Raw genomic sequence first — 15,105 nt, forward strand, 5'->3', positions numbered from 1 at the left:
TAATCAATTCAATAAGATAAGGAGCACATTTAAACTCTGATAACATGGGCTACTGAGTTGTGATGTTTATACAATAGCGTCTCCATCCGAGAACTAATTAGTTTTTAAAACTGTTAAATGTACACTTCCCACTCCACACCAATAGGTGGCATAACATCCTACACTCATCACTACAAAACCAGAGAAAACAAAAAGGACCAATCGTCGCTCGTTGTCCCATTTTCAGCCAATCAGCGTCAACCTTGATGAAATTTAAAAAGTCACCCGCCATGGTTGTTGTGTATTTCAGGCTGAACTACCTGTCCGTTGAGTACTAGGTGTTTTTACTGCACGGCTAGAAAACGAAGTTTGATTTTTATACGTGTTTTTAAGAAGAGCAAGGTAAAATGGATGTGTTATTATATAATTCGTTAAAAGGCAGTTCTATAGTTGGTTGCTAACGGAACATTTCCTCTTGGTGATGAGCTGTACTAACGCTTAACGTCTAACTAGCTAACTGTGCTAACATTAGCTATATTTTGCTCGTCTTTATCGTACAAACTAAATTATTCTACGTTAACTGTTACAGTAATTGGAACGGGATTTGTAACGTTAATCATACGGTGTTTGATAAACATTAGTTAAAGTTTGATCAACTTAACTTTGTGTTGGATTTTGGACCACTGGTTTTGAATAGGTTACTGTTGTGTAATTTGTCCATGGAAAGTGTTTCATCATACATTAACGTTACAACGTGTTTTTTCCCCCTTTGTGTTTCGCCTTTAAGTTTTTTAAGTTAATGTTAGGTTTTAAGGTCAGCTCAACGTTATCTGTTAGACACCTTAGGGAAGAGATAGCTAAACATTGAGGTGTATTTAGCGTTAACGTTAAGAGGATTAAAAACAATCATTTGTAAATTCGATATATGATTACATGTTCATGTTAATTTTGAGAAGGGGCTGCTAGTTTCAGTTGAATCCTGATGTTCAATTGACGTCATAGGTAATTACTTTTGTTGACTAAATGATGAAAAACTGATGCTAATACTTTTTTAGGTTTTAAATTCTATCACTTTTATTTAGACCCTAAACATTCATCTTTTTGTAGAAGTTGGCAAAACCTCTACCACTTCCAATGTGATTTACTTGAATACCTGTCATAGCCCCTTATATTCTGATCCTCTTAACTCCAGATACATGAACATGGATTCACGATTCGCTCACCTGCGCCAGCGGGACGCCAGTGTGTCGATGCTGAGGGTGAAGATGTCCCGCAGGAGGTCTCAGTCCCAGAAGGAGAACAGACAGCGGGCCATGAACACACGCAGACAGCTGGACCAAATCCCAGAGATGGAGATGTCGTCCCTGAACGCCTCCACTGCGATGGCCAACATATCAGTTACTCAGGGGAAGACACTGAACGATGCCAAATCTGCTAAAAGTATGGCGTTATTTACCACCAGAGCTTCGACTCAGTCTAATAACTTGTTCACAATAAGGCACTCCCAACATAACCCTTAATTTTCCTCACAGTTATGGCTGCAGAAGAGAGGTTGAAGCAGCTCCAGCGCTGGAAAGAGCGTAAGACTCTTGAAAAGGAGAAGGAAATGAGAGAAAAGGAGCGTAAAGGTGTTTTTAAGACAGGCCTGTATCATCCAAAGGACGGTCTTTCCATCGCCCCCCTGCCCACAGTCCCAGCTAGCTCAACTAGATCTAAGGAGGTGAGGGGCGGATCATCAAAACACTAGTTTACACTGTAAACAACACACATTATGAATAATTCCTGCAATATAATAATAATAATAGATTTTACAGGTGCTCAAAGACGCTTTACAGATATAGTGAAAAGACAATCTGTCTAATTTGTTCTTTTTATTTCAGTCTTTGAACACAACTGCATCCCAGAGTGTCAGAGTCACTCGATCAATGAAACAGCAGCAGCAGCAGCAAGTGCAAAAGGTAATACGATCTTTTTCTCATATGCTCACAAATTAACTTCCAGAAAACCAAAAGCTGATATAAACGTTTTCTTCCAACACATATTCCACAGCCTCTAAAGACGCAGAATCTGAATACTGCAACAAAGAAAGGTAAACAAATGGAGTTTCCCAATGTTTTATATAAAGCATATTGTTTCCTGTAACCTGGCGTCTTATAGATCTGACCTCTCTCGCCTCCTTTAGCTCAACCTGCTGTGGAAAGATCCACCAGGAGCCAGGTCGCTCCCGTCAAGCCGGCAGCGGCTGCTACCAAGATCAAAGTTTGTGCCGGTAAGAAATACAATAAAGGAGCCCATAACGCGACCTTGAGACCAGCTTTCAGATCGGTTTCACCCTATTGTGTTCCCTTATTTGCACCTCATTCTGTGTCTCTGTAATTCCTACTGTAGTGGAGCCGGTCGTACGAGCTGCGTCGACCCGATCAGCCAACAGGCCTCCGGTTACAGCTCCTGTGGTGAAAGACAAACCTAAGGGCAAGCCTGCAGGTAAACACTGAGCCATGGCCACAGTTTAGGTGTTTTTATTGTATAAAAACTGTGAAAAGCACTTGAAATGTGACCATCAACGCAAAGAGATACATGCTTTGTTTGGTAAACCCACTATTTGTAATCTTCTCCCATTTAGATGCAAGAACCACAAGGAGCAGAGTGTTTGTCGACCATGTGGCCCCCCCTTCTGACCAAGAACAGAACTGTAAAGGTATCCTTACATGTTGATAAAGAGCCATCCAATTATGCAGACTAGGGCTGCACCATATTGGAAAAGACTGACATTGCGATATTGTTCTCCCCTGCTGTATGTATGTATGTATGTATGTATGTATGTATGTATGTATGTATGTATGTATGTATGTGAAAAAACTGGAAAATGTTGGAGTCTTCCTTTAAAATGTATCCATGAAACACTTACTACAAAATATCATTTATGAAGCAGATTCACAACTAATATATATGAAAAAATACAGGAATTGAAAACCATCCTTTCTTGAACTTTAACGCCATACAATTGGTACTTTTCTAATTATATTTAACCGGATGAAGGATTTTAGTCACGGACGAAGTTATCAGAGCATCAAGCTGAGCTAGCTCGGTTACCCTGCTGTGATCTGATCAAGAATGATTGTGATTGGTGGTTTGCTGTGCATGCAGAGCCTGCATGTCACTCACTCAAGTACTCCTGACATGAGAGCTGCGTGAGCCTAATATCGCACGTCCTAAAAAAAAACACGTGAATATCGCGCATGCGCATAGCGCGATTATCGTCACAACACGATATATATCGCGCAGCCCTAACGCAGACTGTTGTTTTTATTTTATCCTCTAAACTTTATATAACTTTATGTATTTCTCCTTTTTAAATTACAGAAACTGACAACACCGTGGAGCCTGCTGTGTTCAAGGTGAGCTTTTATTTGAGTTTTACACAGTTGTAAAATAAGTTGGTACCTTTTTATGGTTCGAAGCTTCATTCATAAAGTTAACATTTTTACCACTATGGTTGATAAATTAGTTTGTTGTGTCATATAGGTGCCTGAGATGCAGGAGCCAGGGGAAGACATGGTGGTGGACCCATCTCCAGCCGACTCCATCCCTGCTGAGGGTCCCGTCGATGCGCCGCCCTCATTGTCTTCTTTTGCTCCGACGGATTTCACTTTCAAGGCTCCTACCGGCTTACCATCCTTCAAGTTCGATCCTCTCACTCCTCGCTCTGCAGACGCTTTCCTCACTCCAAGGTCAGCCTGATCCCCTCTTCTCTGTTGGTTAAACACTCGTTAAGCTTAAACATGTTTGCATTGTTACATATTAGGGATGCCAGAAACTGACCATGATCAAAATCGGACAGTCCTGGCGAATAATAATCGATTATTTGAAGAAAAAAACTCTTGCATTTGTCATTTTGAAGTAGTTCCACGAGGAACTCTTCTTTCCTTTGTTCATCTTTAGTTGTGTTCTCACTCCAATAAATCAATCGCACGTGTGACGGAGAGGGGGGGGGGGGTCGGGGTGTAGCAGCGCATCCTGCACTGCTGGCTTCCTCCAAGTTTACAGTAAAACAAACTGGTGGTGTGACCAATGGCCATTTACAATTATTAATACTATTACTATTATTAGCATTAGTCTATTTTGGTTGAAACTAAGCCAGAAAAAAAAAACAGAAAAAATATATATAAATAAAATCGAATTTTAAAAATAATTTTCGATGATGGAGACTGTAACGAATAATCGCTGGCATCCCTATTACACATACGCCCATGGCAGTAAATATGAAACATCATGGTACTGGATATTATTTTGTCTTCGGTGTTGTCTTCAAAAACTTGGGAACTTCCTGTCTAAATGCCATGTTGTCACTTTTTTCCTTCCCAGCCCCAGCTTCGTTATTCCAAAGGTCTTCCCCTTCAACGTGGAGCCTGAAGCTGAGCTAAGCGGACCCTCTCCCCCTAAATCCTCTCGACGCTCTCCTCCTCATACCTCCCCTACAATGGCCCCTCCGACTCCAGGCAGCCTCCTGGAAACAAAGCATGGCGTCTCATACTTCAGGTAGCATTTTTGGATATAAATGTTTATCCTAAACATTTTTAAGGTCATTCAAAGTCTTTAAAATCACTTATTTTTTTGTGTATTATCCAGATCGGAAATGTCCAAAGACACGGGCGCACTGTCAGCTCTGTGTGTCGTCTGGGAGCCTAAAGTGGAAGACGAGTCCATCCCGGAAGAGAGTGAGTGTGGCAGCTTAAAGTCTGGGTTTTATAATGGAGACTTGTTCCCTGGGAAAGCCGTCCTAATGCAGTGTCTTTCTGTCTCCCCTCTCTGTCCAGTGAGAGACAGTATACGTACAGTAGTAGGCCAGGCCAAGCTGCTGATGAAGGAGCGTTTCAAGCAGTTCGGCGGTCTGGTCGACGACTGCGATCTGAGCCGAGGCGAGAAGATCACCACCTGCACCGACCTGCAGGGGTTCTGGGACATGGTGTGCTACCAGGTGGGTTCACACAGCTGCTGCTTCAGGCACCAAATGATAAAGAGACATCATTATATATGTTGAGGTCTATCAATGCTCTGTATTTTGTAGCTTTATTCTACTTTAGCTTGTGTTAGTTTGTTCTCTTTGCGTTTACATGTTATAAAGTTATTCTGCTGCACTTTATCTGAACGCTCTTAATGTTTTTAATGTTTGTAAAGCGCTGTGTTGAAAGGCGCTGTATAAATAAACGGGCCCTGCCTTATTTGTGCCGTTTTTTTAGGTAAAGGATGTGCACAAGAAGTTTGAGGCTCTGAAAGTAGCAGAGAGCCGAAGCTGGGTGGAGGAGCACAAGCCAGCCCCGCGCCAGAGGAAAGCAGTGAAGGTAAGGACTCTTTGCAGTGCATACTAAACGTGTTTGTTTAAAGAGGTACGGTGTGTCCTTGTTTCGATGTAAAGACATTAAACCCTTCGTGTGTTTTTGACAGAAGCCATCAGCTGCACCTGCCAAACCCGCAGGAACGAAAGCAGCAGGAGCAAAGTCTCGTCTGGCTGCCGTGAAGGCGGCCATGAAAGCTAAACAGCAGGCAGCCGAGGCGGAGAAAGCAGCAAAGGATTCTGGGAACTTAGACTCTCAGGAACCACAGCCTGAAGCAGAGCCGCAACCCGCTGCTCAGGTGGTGTTCGATGGAGGGTTCTTCCGGGTGGAGAGCCCAGCCAGACCGTCAGGAGGTGAGAGAAAACAACTTGATTGTGATGTCATCGTTTTGTGTATTTTCAGAATTCCTGTTTTAGTCCTACAGCGGGGAAATGTGCATTGTTAGAGTACACGTTCCAGGTTTATTGCTGAATAACAATATCTTTTTGTGTCTAGGTTCAGTGAGGAGATCCAGCCGCCTGAGTGCCGCCCCTCAGGCCTCCCCCTCCTCCAACTACCTCACCCCCAGAAGATTCACCCGGCAGTCCCCCGCTCTCTCACAGACCCCCGTCTCCACCGCCGCCTCTCCCTCTCACACTCTCCAAACTCCCGCCCTCCTCCGTCTCACCCTCAGAGAAACTCAAACACCCAAGTCTCAGCGCGGCACTCCTCAGGCGTCGCGGAACAGAAACGAGAACGCCTCCCTCTGTTTCTCACCTGCCAAGGGAGTGTGTTCAGACGACACTCGGCCGGGAAAGAGCCCTGCGCACCCAGCAGTCTCCATGCAGGAGAACACGGCCTCTGTTCCTGAGCTGAACACTCCAACACCTGCACGCTCACTTCCGTCCATCTCTGTCGTCATGGAGCAGGAGGGACCCTCTGAGGCCGTCGATGTGGACCTCCCTCTCTCTTCAAGGCTCTCCCCCTCTCCTTGTAAAACTCCTCTTCCTGTCTCCCATGCCCCTGATTCCTCACCATCTCTCAGTTTCATGTTGTCACCCTGTGTGACTCCCACCTCCCCCCCTCCCGCTGTGGAGGCGTCAGAGTCTGTGTGCCAAACACCTGACGTTGTTGAGGTAAACACATTTCCCTTCTTTTTGTATTAAAGGGGCCCTATTATGCTTTAGGGGTTTCCTTTCCTGTATTGTGTTACATAGAGGTTTCTGTGCATGTAAATGGTCTGCAGAGGCTAAAACCCCTCCAGGGGGAGTTTCTCTCCCACACTGCGCGAAACACCTACATTGGACTCCTTTTTGTTTACTATTGTGACATCCCTATGTGTCACTTGGCATCTATTGGCTAAAAGCTCCAACACATTTGACATGATAGGTTAAGGGGCGGGACATCTCTAAACGGCAGTATGAGAAAAATAAAGAGCTTTTTGAACATTAAAGCATGTTAACATGTCACAGTAGAGACACGACATACTGATATACACCTGAACACGAGCAGAATATATGTGATAGAAAAGTTTTTCCCTTTCCTAGTTATCCTTTTTTAATTTCAGGAGATTCCCGGGTTGGACTTTGAGCGTTACCTCCAGCCTTCACTGAGTTGCAGCCTGTCGCCGCAGGCTACAGTTGCCGTGGAGACACTGTCCCCCATGGCGGTGGATGTGGAGATGGAGAGTCCCGGAGGTCCATCAGAGGACCTGCCCTCTCAAAGGGAACTAGGTATGATTGATGCCCACAGGTGCTTTGCATGCACTCAAGCACCTGAGTTGTATTCCCTAACAACACCAACGGAAACTAAAGCTGCAGCAGGCGGGACTTCTATGTTGACATTTATTTCAAATGAGCAGAACTAGAGTTTATATTCAAGTAAATTGATTTAATGCACACCTTGTATCTCAACGTCCATTAGTTTATTGGTTCTCTTGTAAAGTAATTGCCGCTTTCACACCAAGTACTTAGTTCCCAGCATTTAGTTCCCCTATGGAACTAAAGAGCAGATCACGTTCACACCGGAATAAGTCCCTGGGGGAGGATTACACAAATGAAGCTGCTGACGTCACTTCTTCTGCTTTGGGTTTACTGGCAGGCCACAAAGAACTTCACGGCGTATACTGCCACCCGAAGTCCCCGGCCGGAAGTCCACGGAGTTGGGGGCTGGCTTCAGTCGAAGCTGCTGGGACTCCCAGCAGCTTCTACTGAAGCGTTCCGAGTAAATCGCCAGAACGCCGACACCTCCTCATCTCCACCGATCCCATGTTTTATTTTGTGTTGCCAAAAGTGATTCTCTCTCCGTTGGTGCGCGGGGCTAATGCTAATAATGCTAATGCCAGCAAATACAATGGCAGCTCTACAAAACCTTTCCGAGTTTTGCGGGGCGTGGTTTGCAATTCGCCCAGCCAATCAGAAATTGAAACTTTTTTCTCCCCAGGAAAGTACCTGCTCTCTAGCGGGGACTGAAAAGGGGGGAAAAGTTCTCATGAACTAAGTTCTCTTTTTGGCGTGAACGCAAAATCCCAGGAACTAAACGGAAAAAGTACTCCGGTGTGAAAGCGCCTATTATTTTTGTAAAAAATCCAACACCTTTTTTTAATTTAACGTCCATTAATTTATTGGTTCTTTTTTGTACAGTTATGGTGACACTCTCCACCTTACTTGATTTCCCCAAAAGATATGTTTGATAGCACTATTTTTATTTTCTATGGTTATATTTTCTATAAGCAAGATAATATCATTATTGTGAATTTTTTTGGACACCAAAAATATAAAATAATGACATGATTTTTCTGAAATATCCCACTAAATGCTGCAGCTTTTAGATAGAATGCTATTGTGATATGAGAGAATACCACAGTCTTTCTTCTGGGATATGGTTTTGTTTAACTTCACATTTTGTTGTCTTCACTCCCACGTTTTATTTTCACCACAGCGGGTCCAGGGGTGTCTTCAATGTTATTTCTTCAGTCACCACAGGTCAATTTTCACCTTTTTTTGATTTCTTTACTTCCAAAACTTTAAACTTTACTCTTTTTATTCCAGCCTTTTCGTTGCTGAATATTCATACTGTATTTTTTGTTCCTTTTCCATAGATGCAGAAAGCCGAGTATGACATTCTCCTCTTCACCCCCGACACGAAGGAGCGGATTCGACAGTCCGTCTGTCCGAGTGACCTCATGGTCTTCACCCCTCCCTCTAATATGTAGCAGAGATTTCCTTTACATTTTTATTTGTTACATATTTTAACCAATTGAAGCACCAAAGAGTTTGTGATTCGTGTTTTTTGTCTTTTATAAATAAATATTTTGTTACAACCAGGAAATGACTCAATGATATATATTTTTTTATGAATTGCCTGTGGATGGTGTCGGTACAGAACAGTGAGTTTTATGCTGCTGTCTTCAGGTTTCTCTGCTGCAGCTCCAGCTTCCTCTGCCTGTAACAATAGAGAACTAAACTGAATACATAGATGTTATATATTATCTCTGTGTACTCTTACTGTTAGGGAATCATTGCTTAGGTATGCAGCCTTTGACACAGCTCATCATTTTCTCTCTTTGCTGTCTCCTTTCCCATGGCATAGTTCTACGGCCTTGGGTGTTGCTGCTATCTCTCTTAAGGAGGGCCAGCTGGGCGCATTGTTGCCAGCTTATGACCGAGCACAAGCTGACATGAGATAGTTTATTTTTCAGGGACATCTAGAAGCCCTTCTTTTTAGGGACGTAGGTTCCCTGGCGCACATTATGTTCTCTGGACGACAGCTCTTGTTAGATTCAGGGTCCTCAGCTGTTTAGTCTATCTATTGAAGAATGTTGATTATTACACTCTGAACTAGTTAAAACCTGGAGCTACAGAAGAGTTCTTCAGAATTGATTGTGGCATCTCAACCGAACCGTTTGGTCAGACCCGTGACATGTCTTGTGAATTCTCCGGCCGAAGCTCCAGATAAACAGTCAGTGTTTGCCATCAAAGCTCCAGTTCTCCTCGTGTCTCTCTTTCGGCCCGTCCACACTACAGCCTCAAAAAAAGCTTGCCGGCGGGCATGTCTGAAGCTCGACCAACAACCAATCACATGAATCTCCCGCCCCTGACACACAAGCAGCGGTTTGATTGGCTAGAGCTTGTACTGGCATATGATTTGATTGGCTAGAGCTTGTACTGGCATATGATTTCATTGGCTGACGCTTCCACCGAAAGCTTCAGAAGCTTCAAAAGTTGAATATTGCTCAACTTTTGCAGCTTGAAACGCCAGGAAAGCTCCGCTCTGCTACCCACAATTCAGTTCGGCGAAAAGCGAGGCAACGTGACGTCACCCCATTCAAAGTGAATGGGCAGACGCGTTGGAAACCGTTTTTGAAGCTGTCGAAGCTGTAGTGTGGACGGGCCGTTAGAGTCCTGACTCTCATTGCTTCAGAAGTTTCCCCCACACTTACCTTCCTAGCGTGTGTTTTCTTGTCTCTTATTGCTGTCGCTGCTCTGACTCCTGAATTTCCCTATGGGGATCAAAGCATTTTTTATCTTTTCTATTGTATTTTCCACTCCAAGACAATTTCTACAACAAATTTGAGGGTAAAGAAATCCAAAACTGGTCCATGCAGATGAGAACATTGTCCTTTGGTAGGAACAAAATCACTGGTGATACATATAAACCAATACATTTAGATATCTACTACATAATACTCTTAACTGGTGCAACAACACCAAACTATCGTCAGATGTGAACCACTAGCAGAGTACTACCTGGCTCTCTGTCGGGCCTGGGCCTCAGCGATGTGTCTCTGGGAGTCCTGCCGGAGCTTCTCCTCCTTCATGTTTCTGGACACTAACTGGTAATGTTCAAAAGCCGGGAAGAAGAAGTGGTTGAAGAATTGATGGATCGTCTGATTCCAGATCTCCACCTCATGGTCTTGGGCTCTCACCCCTCTTGTTTGAACAACCTTTCCTCCATCTCTCTGCCCTAGAGGTAATGTATGTAAAGTCTGTATAAGTACAAACATATCAAACATTATTTCAAAGAATTAGAAACTAAAAACAAGGAAAACCTACCTGCAGACTGAGGTCTCTCTCTGACTTTAGCCCTGACCTGTTGTTGACTCTCCATGTCTTGAGCATTGGATGTTTCTGCCTTGTCACTTTTCTTTGATCAGAAGTAAATGCAATGATTTGTTATTAAAGATTTCAGCAAAGTCACATAGCCAGGCTCACAGCAGCACATGCCATTTCTATTAACAGTAGGGGTGCGACAATACTGAAATGAATAGTGAATATTGGAATTGTTTTTACTTTTCACATCAAGGTGGCTCATGAATGTACAAAAAAAGTCATAACATAAAACAACATAGTGTATCGAAGAATTCTGAAAAGCTCCACCTCAGGTAGATCGCTCCTGGCTTTGGTTTCGGCGCTGGATGGCGAAACCTGCTGACACTTCACTTCAGCAGAGCCCAGAAGTACCTCAAAAAACTCCAGGAATGTAATCTGAAAAACAAGGAGTGGGGAAAAGAAAAAACGATAAGGAGAGAGGGGAAGAATTAACAGCGGGAATGAGCAGAGAAATAATGAATGAGTCCACAGGTGTTCCCAGGCAGACCTCCAGATCCAGACAGGAGGACGTGTTCCTGGGGTCCTGGCTCTCTGCAGTGATGATCTGCAGCAATCTGGCTGTGCTCAGGTTACTGTCCAGCAGATGGAGATCCTGCCAGGGGTTTACAATAAATCAACACAATGTCTTTAACAATGATGCTGGTTCAAAAAGAACGTTTTCTATTCATGGGATAGAAGCAACCTGTTGACCTGAAGCAAAATAAACATGTATTTTGTTAAAGCTTGTAACACAAAAGATAATTGTCACCCATTCTGTTCACCTGAAGTTTCCCTCATAAAGTTAGAAAATGAAAAGTAAATAACAAGAACAGGTACATTTGTATGGTAGTTTTTGTGTTGCAGTGTGTTGCACCTTGAACATCCACAGCAGGTGTCGGCAGGTCATGGTCCGGTCCTCTCTGGGCGCTGCAATGACTCTGCAGTAATCCTGATAGACTTCCCAGCACCTCTCTAAGTAACTTACAGCCACCTCTGCACAGTCTGGGTGCCTAAACATGAAGCCTGGATCAACACAGCTAGAGTTAATAAGGACAGACATTACTGCATAATATAGAGCTAAGCAAAGCTGAATTGGGAACTTGAAGACTGATAGTAACCTGATAGACAAAAAACTGTTCTAATGTTGTGATAAATCATTTTGCAGGTGGTCCGACCTTTTACCATCTGATACGTGTGTACATGAGCCTTCAATATAATATTGGTTTCACCTTTTACATTACTAGCATTAGGAATGATGTTGTCTGTCATCAGTTTGGAAAAGCAGTCTGCCAGAAGGTGGTTTTGTGACCTGTGAAAAGATGAAGCAGAACTGATTCTCATCTCTGAAGCTCAAAATTTGTTATAAAGGGAAAAAAAGTTTGTATTTAAAATGTGTCCTTGGGTTAGTCCTTGCTGTGGTAGTTATTATTTGTCTTAGTTTGGTCTAATTTGTATTAGCAACTCTAACATCATTGACCTAAGTTATAGTTAGGGTTACAAAAGGCTTACAAAACAAAGCTGTTGATGTTTAACAGGTCAAATGTTTACCATGTTCACCAACTTAGACGAGTATGTGTTATAATAAATAGTTGCTAACATTATTATTTCAGAATGCTGAGAGAAGTTTTTCTGAATTCAGATACTTCTAAATGTTGCAAGGGTCTCTCACATGCATGAAGTAAATGTGCTGCTGCTAAAGCTGACTCCAGTTTTTTAGATAAAAAGTTATTAATAAAGAAATCATTTCATCTATTGAAGACAATCTGTTAGAAGTCCTTCCTTACACCACGTCCTTATGGTAGATGTGATACGCCGCAACCACTAGACAGCTGAGGGTCCTGCGCAGAAGCATGGGAGTGAATGGAGAGTGGGTCTCTGCGGATGTCTCATCCCCTGAGACACAGAGTAAAAAAAGTTCAACACAAAAAATTGTAATTGTAAAGGTACCAATGCTAGTCACTGTGAGATGTTACCTCTGATGAAATTGTCTATCTGTGTGAGAGTGATGCTGTGATGGTGGACGTTGCAGTCTTTGAGCAGGCGCCACAGCTGCAGGCGGGACATCAGGAAGCTGTTATCTGGGGAGGGGGCATGGCCCAGTCGGCTGTAGAAACTATAGATGGACCTCAGCTCTCTGGCCTTCCTCAGCACCACACACTCCACCTGTTACACACGAGCCATATATCAGGGTAAACCACGAGGACGTGTGGAGATGTTCAAAGCGTTGATGTGTGCAGCGGCTCCTGACCTCTTTGCGTTCGGTGTCTCGATGTCTCTCAGGGATTTTCACCAGAAGACATTCAATGTTTAGAGCCATGTCGGGCCCTAAGATAGATGAGCCTGGGAGAAGATACAATAATGTCAGGACTTGTAGGGGAGGATTTAAGAGTGTAACACCAATAATTATTTCCTTGATGGCATAGGGACTCTGTCTGCTGTTTTACCAGGCCGAGAAGTGGGAGCTTTGTTTCCGTTCAGGTCGTCTGTCATCATCTCGTCGTGGACAAACTCTCCTTCAAAAACATGTCCGTCCTCAAAAGTGAATTTTCCCTATGAAGCATACAGTCACTGTTCAAAGTATATACATAGATGTGTACCATAAGTGCCTGTGAGGGTGAAATGGATGCTAGATCACATATTTTATCTATTTTGAAAGAACTTATAAAGCATTAAATAAAAATGTGTTGTACTTCCAAGCATCTTTTTGATTTATTTCGGAGACATACAGTATGTAAGTAACATGTATTTACCTTCCCATGTTTCTTATTATTCCTCCATTCTCCTTCGTATATCGCACCCCCAGCGTAGTAAAAGGTTCCCTGCCCGTGCCTCTGACCCTGAACGAAATCTCCTGTGTACTGATTTCTCTGGGAATACTGAGACCCATCCGCTCGCCTCAGGATCCAGACATGCGTGCCTTTCCCATGCTACAAAAACAGTAGCAGGATTACTTTTTTAGGAAGTGAAAAAAAAGGTATTGTACTGAAATGTCTGCAATATGGATTTGTTATTGTGGTGTGCTGTCATACCTGGACTCCATTCTGCCACATCCCAACATACTGCTGTCCCAGTTTGAGCCACCTCATGGAGCCCTCTCCATGTCTCAGGTTGTTCTTCCACTCCCCAGAGTAAGTGTTACCAGAGGGGTAGCTGTAAAAACACAGATATTATCTTTTCGAAGTTTAGATGTGACTGTGGTAAATATGAAACCCTGTTCTGCATACATACCATCTTGTTCCCCATCCCTCTCTGTTGTTCTTCACCCAATTTCCTTTGTACCAAGATGTCTTCTTATCCTGTTTAAAATACACTACACCCTAACAAAAAGAGAACCAATCACAGAGGAGAAATCTTAAGAGACTATATCTGATTTGAGGAAGTGGATCATACCTTTCCGTGCCTCTTGCCCTGATCCCACTGCCCGGTGTACGACACACCATTGTCTGCACATCGGTAGGTTCCAGTGCCATGTCGTATAGCATTGAGTACTTCCCCCTCATAGGAGCTGGCATCCGGCCAGGTGAAGGTGCCCCGTCCCACCAGCATGTTGCAGACAAATTCTCCCTTTTGGATTTTAAATATAGATGAAAAAAATGTATTATCCCCTGTCAAACTCCTTATTCTTATATTGTGTGCTCCCATACTCACTTTCAATTAAGTTGGTATGATCATTACATATGAATCGCTCAAGAAATGAAAGGTCATTACAGTTATTATCTTTTTTTTTATTACCTCATATTTTAATCCACCTGCCTGTGTAAAGACACCAGGTCCATCCATAAGTCCCTTGGAAAACATCCCCTTTAGTAGAAAAAAAATACTTTTAAAATTATAATAATTGTTATATTAACTTGTGGAAATTGGAGCATAGGACATTACTATACATTTCCATAAATATAGATTTGACATCACGAGTGACAACTAAAACTAAAAACAACAACTTTCATATATTTGCAGTAGTTAACATTTTTGATGGACAATGCATGTTAAACAATAGGCTGAAGTATACATTGACTGTGCTGTAACAGTATTACGTGCACTGCTTTTGCTTTAATATACTTTAGGAAGCTTTGTTTACCAAATGTAATTGATCATTTGCACTGTCCCTTTCTCTGAAATACACTGAATTGAAAATGAATAAATGTGATGTCCTTTGAAACAGTACCTTGTACACGTGGCCTCCTTCAAAACAGGCAACCCCTTCTCCATGAAACAGGCCTTCACAGGTTTCCCCTTCATATCTGTCAATAACAACATGCTAGAAATGAATTCCTACCTGGATTTAGACAACAAATGATAAGCGCAATAAGTGCACTAAATAGTAATAATGTAATGACTGGTATAAGAGACGATTTACCTTTGTACAGTTAAGTTAAAAAAGGTGGGAAGTTCATAAAAATCATTATCTTGGAGGTCCACATCCGCTGAATTCACGGTTAAGACAGGAGGACAGCTCACTACTTTCCTTATATGTGTCTCTTCCGCTGTATGAGGTAGGTCTGAGTTTCCGCACGTTTTTTCCGTTTTGTTTTTTAACGTAGTTTTAGTTTGATTTTCTTTCCCTTGTTTCATTTTGCGCTGTTTATTTACCTGTCTGTCGCGAAAGCTAGGATCCTCACCATGGCAACGGCAACCAACGCTCACAACTACGGAAACCGATTTCAGTCAAAAAGGCAAAATCTAGTACAACCTGTGAGTACAACCCGCAATTAAACAAAGCA

The 15,105-nt window shown here is 42.8% G+C and overlaps 2 protein-coding genes across 5 annotated transcripts; one reads left to right on the forward strand and one right to left on the reverse strand.

The window, feature by feature from the left end:
• Positions 1-228: 228 nt before the first annotated feature.
• Positions 229-8,624, forward strand: dlgap5 (discs, large homolog-associated protein 5). 2 transcript variants are annotated; one of them, XM_079657040.1, is made up of 19 exons: positions 229-381; positions 1,172-1,419; positions 1,512-1,699; positions 1,860-1,937; positions 2,029-2,068; positions 2,162-2,248; positions 2,368-2,463; positions 2,603-2,677; positions 3,343-3,377; positions 3,505-3,710; positions 4,345-4,518; positions 4,609-4,697; positions 4,797-4,957; positions 5,220-5,321; positions 5,425-5,668; positions 5,811-6,430; positions 6,862-7,027; positions 8,235-8,278; positions 8,395-8,624. In XM_079657040.1, exons 2-19 carry the CDS (start codon positions 1,176-1,178, stop codon positions 8,506-8,508), a joined length of 2,763 nt encoding a protein of 920 aa, XP_079513166.1. In that variant the 5' UTR covers positions 229-381; positions 1,172-1,175; the 3' UTR covers positions 8,509-8,624. The 2 variants fall into 2 exon arrangements, with proteins under 2 accessions (XP_079513166.1, XP_079513167.1); XM_079657041.1 differs by lacking the exon at positions 8,235-8,278.
• On the reverse strand, positions 3,656-15,013 carry rsph10b (radial spoke head 10 homolog B). 3 transcript variants are annotated; one of them, XM_079657044.1, is made up of 19 exons: positions 14,742-15,013; positions 14,550-14,625; positions 14,117-14,185; positions 13,775-13,948; positions 13,613-13,701; positions 13,414-13,534; positions 13,135-13,311; positions 12,829-12,934; positions 12,633-12,724; positions 12,358-12,547; positions 12,169-12,277; positions 11,614-11,693; positions 11,259-11,407; positions 10,893-10,997; positions 10,673-10,780; positions 10,349-10,439; positions 10,043-10,259; positions 9,736-9,795; positions 3,656-3,731 (listed from the first exon to the last, which is right to left on the reverse strand). In XM_079657044.1, exons 1-18 carry the CDS (start codon positions 14,954-14,956, stop codon positions 9,762-9,764), a joined length of 2,202 nt encoding a protein of 733 aa, XP_079513170.1. In that variant the 5' UTR covers positions 14,957-15,013; the 3' UTR covers positions 3,656-3,731; positions 9,736-9,761. The 3 variants fall into 3 exon arrangements, with proteins under 3 accessions (XP_079513170.1, XP_079513169.1, XP_079513168.1); XM_079657043.1 differs by lacking the exon at positions 3,656-3,731 and adding an exon at positions 8,629-8,738; XM_079657042.1 differs by lacking the exons at positions 3,656-3,731; positions 9,736-9,795 and adding an exon at positions 8,629-8,738.
• Between the last annotated feature and the right edge of the window lie 92 nt (positions 15,014-15,105).

The sequence above is a fragment of the Notothenia rossii genome, assembly GCF_949606895.1.
Source record: "Notothenia rossii genome assembly, chromosome: 11".
NCBI classification, from domain to species: domain Eukaryota; kingdom Metazoa; phylum Chordata; class Actinopteri; order Perciformes; family Nototheniidae; genus Notothenia; species Notothenia rossii.

Coding starts and splice junctions, on each gene's coding strand:
- rsph10b (XM_079657042.1), bottom strand. CDS start 14,956: ATGAAACAAGGGAAAGAAAATCAAACTAAAACTACGTTAAAAAACAAA. Junction 12,278..12,357: donor GATAGACAATTTCATCAGAG/GTAACATCTCAC, acceptor TCTGTGTCTCAG/GGGATGAGACATCCGCAGAG. Junction 11,694..12,168: donor ATCTACCATAAGGACGTGGT/GTAAGGAAGGAC, acceptor ATCTTTTCACAG/GTCACAAAACCACCTTCTGG.
- dlgap5 (XM_079657040.1), top strand. CDS start 1,176: ATGAACATGGATTCACGATTCGCTCACCTGCGCCAGCGGGACGCCAGT. Junction 4,519..4,608: donor CATGGCGTCTCATACTTCAG/GTAGCATTTTTG, acceptor TGTATTATCCAG/ATCGGAAATGTCCAAAGACA. Junction 4,698..4,796: donor CGAGTCCATCCCGGAAGAGA/GTGAGTGTGGCA, acceptor CTCTCTGTCCAG/TGAGAGACAGTATACGTACA.